Below are 7637 nucleotides of genomic sequence, written 5' to 3' on the forward strand. Positions count from 1 at the left end.
CCCCACCCCCCCCCGCCCCCACCCAGGGCCCTGGCCAGCCAGAGGGCTCCCCACCCCCACCACTTCCCCACTCACGATTCCCAATCTACCTCCTGGAACTTTGCCCCTTCCAGCTGTCAATACCAATTACAAAGTCAGAGACTTTAGCTGCCAGACCTCTTAGGATCTTTACAAGCACCTTGGAAGTAGGTGCTGCTGACCACACCCATTTCACAGATGAACAGACTGAGGCTCGGGTGGTTTAAAGAACTCTGCCCAAGTCACCGAGTTGGGCTTAGAATGCAGCCTGTAAGTGCGGTGGGGGAATAACATTGCTGCAAGGCGCTATAGCACAATTACGGGGCGTGCGCCCCAGGGCACCCTGGAAACAACCAGAAGGTGCCAGCAGGGAGACAGAGACGGGCAGGCATCTGCCCGCTCCCAGCGGGCTGCAGGCTGGACCCTGAGAGGAGGCGGAGGGCAGACGCTGTTTGAGCTGGGGAATGGTTCTCAAGTCAACCACAGCCAGAGAGGCACCAGCCAGATGGAGACATGTGTGTGCGCCCCTGCCCAGTCCACAGGGCCCAGTTCCGCCTCCTCTGCTGCCCCTCACTCCATGGCTAGGGCCTCACCCACTCTGGCTGCCCAGGTCTCCTCCCATATTTCATCAACCCCCTGCCCTCTGTCCTCAACTACCTGCCCCCCCACTCACCTTCTCCACTCCCCTCTCACTCCCCACCTCCAACCCCCCCAAGCCCCCAACCCCTCACCCTGCCCCCCACCAACTTCCTGATCTTTGCCTTCTAGAACTCCTGGGGGTTTCCAACTGGAGGTTTAATTTGAAAACTCGTCCTGTTCTTAAGCAGTTGGTCTTGGGGTGTCTGCTTCAGCCCCTCCATCTGAGTCAGGGCCCTCTCAGGATGGAGGACCCGGCTCCAAGTCCTCCTTCCCGAAGTCTGGCCCGCTCCTCCATGTTCCGCTTTTTCCGTAGCCTGCTCGGGAGCAAGGGCAGCCCTAAGAGCTCTGGCAAGCTCTTGGAAGGTCAGCAGTGCCCTTCACAAGAGCAGGATGCCCTCCCCCTGGTACCAGATTGCCAGGGAAGAGGAGGGAGGAAGGAGCCCTGGCCATCCCGCTTCTCTTTGGCCCTGCCACAGCGCTGCCCCATGGGGCTGGCCACCTCCCAGCCCCCCATGCCCATGAAGGCCCTGAAGGTCACTGCCCAGGGCGTAGAGGTGAAGTCAGTCTCGCCCAGAGAGGGCCAACAGGTGTTGAGCAACCTGTCTGAGGAGGAGCGGGAAGAGAAGAAAGAGGAAAAGAAGGAAGAAGAGCAGGATGTAGAAGAGAGAGGAGAGGAGGAGACAGCAAGGGAGGCCTCTGGGGGTACGGGGACCCCAGACAGGTGAGGGGCTGGACTCCGGGTGCTGGTGGGTACCCAGCTGGGGAAGAAGCCTGCCACTGGGGTGTGAGGTGGGGTGGCAGATGGCGGAAGGACATAGACCTGACCTGGGAGGGCCCAAGTTCGGGAGGAATGTGAGATCTTGGGCGGTGGAAGAAGAGCAGAGCGCCTGGGTGGGGAAAAGATGGGCGCAGCAAGGGTGGGGAGGAGCCTGGAGATAGGTGTGGTGGAGGAGGCAGGGGTGGGGTCTTCCTGTGGGTGAGTAGTGGTGGGTAGCGGCATCAAATGAAGGGGGGAGCGGCTGGGGACTGGGAGGGGGCGTGCCAGGGTGAGTGGGAACTCCCACTGCGCTCAGCAACTTTTTGGCTCCACTCTCCCCTGCCTCCCCTCCCCACTGTCTCCCTCTAGGTACCCCACTCTCAGGTGGACCTTGAGAAGGGTGTCCCCATCTCCCTCAGCTCCCACCACCTCTTCACCCTGCCTTTGGGGGGCACTGTCCCCCTCTATGAAGATTCCAGCTAGCAGAGCAGGGAGCTGTTAGGGGCAGAAAGATGGGGGCACTGAGCAGGGACCTTGGCAGTCTTGGGGGAGTAGGGAGTTGTGGAATGTAGGAGGCCTTTACCACACCTCTGGGTCCCACCTGATTCCCCCCCCCCCACTTGACTATGGTTTGGGATCAGGGCCCACTTGGCCCAAGCCCAGGCGGTAAAGCAAGGATGCCTGGAGAGAGCCATGGAACCGTGGGAGGACAGCCCCGAGGCCTTCACCACGGAGGAAGAGAAGGAGAATCTGCTTGAAGGTGTGTGTGGTGGCCACAAGCGTGGGGAGGTGCCAGAAATAGAGGCCCTTCTTCCAGTATTCCAGGGGGGTGGGGCCTAGAGCACAAGGATAGTCTGAGGGGATGCTGGAGGTTGGCTGCCTGGGCTCAAATCCCAGCTCCACTGTGCCAAGCTGTGTGATGGTGACAAGGTGCTCAACCTTTCTGGGCCTCAGCTTCCTGGTCTATAAAATGGAAATGCAACAGGACCTATCTCAGGAGGTTTTTGAAAAAAGATTTATTTATTTGTGCATACAGAACTGGAGTATCGGCCAGAGGTGCCCAGAGAGAGCGGGGAGCAGAAAAGGCAGATTGACTGAAGCACACTCCTGAGGGGAGCAGCGGGTGGGCCAGGAGAGGTCTGCCGTGCCGTGTGGGTCACCTCCGGGGCAGGCGGGGATCGAACTCATGCGGAAGTGGCTTTAGCTTCTTAGTGCTGTGCTTTAACCCGCTGTCCCACCAGGGAGGGCCGGCTTTTTTTTTTTTTGCTGGAGGATTTAAATGCGATGTTCTTTGTAACATGCCTAGACCAGTGGCTGGCACGTAGTAGGTGCTTGCTAAAGGACAGGAGGAAGCCTCATCCCATCCTCAGCTCTGCGCTGCTGGGCCTGGGCTGCACTCCCATCCACTGCTATCAGGCTTTCAGCGACCACTGTTGCTTCTCAGGAGACGTCAGGCTGGCCTCTTTGGATGTGGAAGCCACGCCATGGAGATGCCTCCTCACCTTGTACAAGCAGCTTCAGAAATCGACCACGGCCAAGGTCTATGAGAACAGATTGGGGGAGTTGGGGCTGAACCTCAGTGGGGCCCCTCCCCACATCTGCCTGGGTCTTAGGCTATGTGACTCAGACTCCGGGCGGGGTGGAGGGGCAGTTCCTTTCTTAACCTTTCAGGAGCTGTTCCCTCCTGCTTTCTGGCTTTATCTGGGGATAGGAGTGGGGCGGAGGCTGCAGGGTTGGGGCTCCTACCTTCCCTGCTCAGAGACCTGCTGGCCTTCAGTTTCCCCTCAAGGAAAGCCTGACGGAAGAGGAGGAAGGAGAAGAAGAGGAAACGGAGGCAGATGACAGCTCGTTCGAGCTCTGTGACCCAGACACTGACACCTTCCAGTCACTACTGTGCAAGACATCTGGGCTGACAGACCCGCTCCGTGAGTATGGTGCCCCCATCTCTCCTTCCAACCTGCTCCCAGGCCCAGGGAGCCCCAACTTGGCTACTAGCTCATGGGTGCAATACCAGTTTCTACCACCAGATGGCACCAGAAGATCTAAGATGTTCACCTCAGCATGGTGGGGTGGGGGGTGGGGGAGTTGCTGAGAAGGATATCAGTGATCAATGTGTGCTGGGTCTGGAGGCCAGAACGGCCTTCTTCCTGTTCAGGAGGCAGTGAGTTGGGGGTTGTGACCTGGACTGTAGCTCCTTGAGCACACCTTTATCCCAGTTGAGAGTTTTAATCCCTGCAGTGGCTTCTATCTCTGGTTTTCCTGGCATGCACTGTTGTGACTACTCCTAGGAACCCGTCTCCCAGTGTCACCCTCCACCCCATGCTACCCAGGCATGGTGAACAGGTAGTTCAGTGTTACTAACATAAAGTAATAAAATCATTGCTGGTATTTACATAGCCATTACTATGGACCAGGCCCTCTGATGTAGGTTCCATCTTAACTTCACAGGGAGGCAATTGAGGCACAGAGAGGTTAAGTAACTTGTCCAAGGTCACACAGCCAATAAGTGGGAGAGTCGGGAGTTGAACCCAGGCAGCTTGGATGGTTCCATATCTGCATTCTTGAGTTGCGTGTATATGTGGGGTGGGGTGGGGGCAAAAGGGGGGCAGAGATAGGGGAAAGATGTCTGCTCCCAGCAGGCTCTGTCCAGGAGGTAGAGATGCTCACACCTGTGCTAGTGGGAGACCCCATGGAAATTGTTTCCTAGGGTGGGGTTGTGTTATCTGTCTGGCTCCAGGTAATAGATGAAGAAAGGTTTATGGCTGGTGGTGGCCCAGCCTGCCCAGGGCTGGAGCTGGGAGCCAGAGCTGCCTCCTCTTCCTCTGGCCTGCAGCAGATCACTCGTTCCCACCTGTCCCATGCTCATCTCTCTGGCTCCGCAGGTATCATGGAGTCGGAGTTAAAGAAGCTTCTGGTTGTACAGCAGGAGCCCTACCTTTGGAAGATGGGTGACCACAAAGACCAGGAGCTGCTGACCCAGCCAGAGATGATCCAGGAGGAGGTGAGCCTTGTGGAAGGTCAGGTGTGGCTGGCTGCAGATGACCAGTGCCCCACTGCCTGAGGGCACCGGAGGAAGTGGGGCTGGGGACGCCCATCCCATGGGCCCCTGGCCCTGATGCCCACCCCTCAATGCCTGAGTGGGGAAGGCATAATCCTTCCTTGGTGGGGGTGCTTCTGCGAGGGCCCCCCCCCACACACGCACACACACACTTCTGTGTCATCTTGCTGCTCCCACATGATCCACAGTCCACGTGTCCATTTCTAGGCCTTAACTTGCCTTTCTATTGCTGTGTGGCTTTGAGCAAGATCCTGTCCCTTCTCCTGGCCTCCACTTTCCCTCTGTGCAAGGAGGGGATTTGTCTGGGTGACTGTAAGACTTGCCCGCGTACCTGCAATTCACCTAATGTCGCCTGTTTAGGTACCTGTCCCCGTTCACATAGGCATCTGCTCTCACCGACGCAGATAGGCATGGGGGGTCCCCCCGCTGGTTCCAGACAAGGGCCGCCCGATGCCCACCCTACTTGATGCTGGCCTTCAAGGTCAGGCCTGTCCCAGCCTCTCTGACTGCGCATCCATTGGTGGGTCTGTTGTTGAAGAACACGCCGAGGTTCTCTCTGAGCCCATTTTCCTGTGGCCATCCCCTCATACCTTCAGTCAGGGGACACTTGCCCTGACAGTCTGAGTAGTTTGCAAAAGGAAAGCACGCAGGGTTTGAAGGCCAGAATCTTTAGTCAAAGTCCCTCTCTGGCATCAACGCGCTCTGTGACCCTAGGGTGGCCTCAGGCCTCCTTCTTTCCCTATGAGAGGGGGCCCTGGGGGGACAGCACCATCAACTGTCAAGGGCACCACTGTCCAAGCAGCTCATCTCTGGGTACTGAGGTGCCACCCCGGGCTCATACCTCCACCATGAGGAGCCCCTCTGGGAGGTGGTCAGGTTGGTGGGCTCCTTTCTGCCTTTCACCCAAAGGGGCCTGTCCTCACCCTTCCCTGCCCACCTCCCAACCCCCTGCCCTGGAGGGTCCTAAGTCTGGGGTAGCCTCAGCAGCACTGGGGGGCCCTGAAGAGTTCCTGGAAGATGGCAAATGAGGGCTCAGGCCTCCCTTTGGGGACAGAGCTGCCTCAGGTGTCTTCCTCCTGGGGGTGTTTCAAGGGTCCCCTGCCCCTCACCACCTTCCACACTCTTCTCTGTCCTCAGGGACACCTAGTTGAGGAGGACAGAGGCTGCCTCTCAATCTCTGGGGAATGCTGGGGGCCCGAGGAAGAGGTGCTGAGACAGCTGGTGCACCACCCTCAGCTGGAAGGAAGATCGCAGAACCCCCTTAGTGTGGTGTCTGGGGCAGAGGTGAGGAAGTGGGGTGTCTGACTCCTGGGGCTTCTAAAGAATCCCCTCAAGTTGGAGGGAGAAGGGCCCCTCCATTTTATGGGAGAGGTGACTCAGGGTTGGTGGACCTGGGCCAGCTGAGGGGATATGGGGAGGGTTTAGACCTTAGGGTGCTTGTGTTTCGGGGGTAAGTGGGAAGATTCTGGGGTACAGAGCAGGGAGGGAAGGGAGCCCAAAGGTGCTCTGCCCCTCTTTTGCCCTCAGCACCTGCTCCTGGAGGAGATGGATGAGACGGGCAGGTGGTCTGCAGAGTGAGGCTGGTGCTGGCGGAGTCTGCCTGCCGCAGGTCGTGGGCCAAGCGGGGAGCCCCCTCCCTCTCCTGGGGCACTTCCGGGAGCCCCTGTGGCCCAGGGCCTTGGGGACAAACAGCGCCCACATGTCTGCAGGGTGAGCCTGTCCAATAGACTGTCCTCGCCCGTCAGCCTCAGATCTATATTATTAATAAATTCCTGTTTGACTTTGGTCTCTTTGGCTGTCGGCTGTGGCCCCCCTGCCCCCACTTAACCCTGAAACAAGTTCATCTGGGGCTTCAGTCTATTCCCCAGTCTGTGTGCAGGGCCTCCAGGCCTGGGTTTCCGCGGAGAGGTCAGAGCAGGACAGAGCAGGCGTCTGAGCAGGGAGCACACGAGGTTGATGGCTGACCTGGGGGAGGGCGTGTCCCTGAGTGCCAGGGGCGCCCCTGTGGTCACAAAGCCTGCCCTTGCTAGATGGTCCCTGACTTCCCTCCCTCCTAAGTTCCCAGCCCAGGCCTTCGACCTCACAAGGAGGATCCGGGAATTCTCCAGCAGGAAGTTCCTGCCCAGCCAGCCCAGGGACAAAGCCAGGAAAGTGGCCCAAGGGCCATGGAGACCTGCTGGGGGGGCTGGGCTGGGGGCAAGTGAGGGGTCTCTGGAGGTGACACAGAAGGAGTTGCTACAGCGGTGGGGGCAGGGCCCCACTCTGCTGCCTGGTCACCGGCCTCCCTCCCGGCGCAGTGCTCGGCCAGGGCACCTCTGAGGTCCTAGGCAGAGGGAGGGGCAGACTCTAGAAGGCCCCACTCAGCCTAATCACAGAATGAGCTGGAGTTGGGGGCACACGCCCCAGAGACTGACGGCCTGGGAAGGGCACACCCTGACACTTGGCTTTGCAGGGATCTGCCCGCGGGAGGGCGAAGGCCAGGCCTGCTTTGGACACTAGGAGGTGCTGTTCTCCAGGAGGTGCTCCTGGCTCCTGCTAGGACCCAGGTCGTCGGGTCTCTTCTGTGTGGGCTCAAGCTCTTAAGTGCCCTGTGTGTGTGTGTGTGTGTGTGTGTGTGTGTGAGAGAGAGAGAGAGAGAGAGAGAGAGAGAGAGAGAGAGAGAGAGAGAGAGAGAGAGAGAGAGAGGGAGGGAGGGAGGGAGGGAGAGGAGTGTGAGGAGAGAGGGAGAGAGAATAAAAGCTTACAATGCCCCCAACTCTTCTCAAAGCAGCTGCTATTTACAGAAGCTCTCTGGCTCCATGGGGCCCCACTGTCTACAGCCCCAGGCCAGTGGCAGAACTGAAGTTCAGTATCAGCATGGAGGCCACTGTTAATTATCACTGTGATTGATAACAACAGCTGTTTGTAAGATGGGTGGCGCGTGCTCTGGGTGGGGACAGGGAAACCGCAGGGCCCCAGTTCCCTGGCCCGCCCAGCCCAGTGTTCCACCTCACATCCCCAGCTTTGGGTGGGGGAAGGGCTCACCAGTGGCCCGAGGCTTTCTCCTGGGCGACATGGCCTGGGGCCCTGGAATCCTTGACTCAGGCTCTGAGCTGGGGACTGGTGGAAGGCCCATCTGGATGGTCCCCCTGAGTCAGCCAGGAAGCAGCCTTGTGACCGTATGAC

General features: G+C 58.8%; 1 protein-coding gene across 1 annotated transcript; it reads left to right on the top strand.

Annotated features, from left to right (window-relative positions):
* Nucleotides 1-899: 899 nt before the first annotated feature.
* On the top strand, nucleotides 900-6050 carry LOC101634280 (gametogenetin-binding protein 1-like). Its single transcript, XM_012726648.1, has 6 exons — nucleotides 900-1270; nucleotides 2056-2174; nucleotides 2859-2953; nucleotides 3192-3339; nucleotides 4297-4436; nucleotides 6000-6050. The coding sequence occupies exons 1-6, from the start codon at nucleotides 900-902 to the stop codon at nucleotides 6048-6050; spliced, it is 924 nt and encodes a 307-aa protein (XP_012582102.1).
* Nucleotides 6051-7637: the final 1587 nt, after the last annotated feature.

The sequence above is a fragment of the Condylura cristata genome, unplaced genomic scaffold (assembly GCF_000260355.1).
Source record: "Condylura cristata isolate star-nosed mole 26May11 unplaced genomic scaffold, ConCri1.0 scaffold00001, whole genome shotgun sequence".
NCBI lineage: Eukaryota > Metazoa > Chordata > Mammalia > Eulipotyphla > Talpidae > Condylura > Condylura cristata.

Coding starts and splice junctions, on each gene's coding strand:
- LOC101634280 (XM_012726648.1), top strand. CDS start 900: ATGGAGGACCCGGCTCCAAGTCCTCCTTCCCGAAGTCTGGCCCGCTCC. Junction 1,271..2,055: donor AGCAACCTGTCTGAGGAGGA/GCGGGAAGAGAA, acceptor GTTTGGGATCAG/GGCCCACTTGGCCCAAGCCC. Junction 2,175..2,858: donor GAAGGAGAATCTGCTTGAAG/GTGTGTGTGGTG, acceptor GTTGCTTCTCAG/GAGACGTCAGGCTGGCCTCT.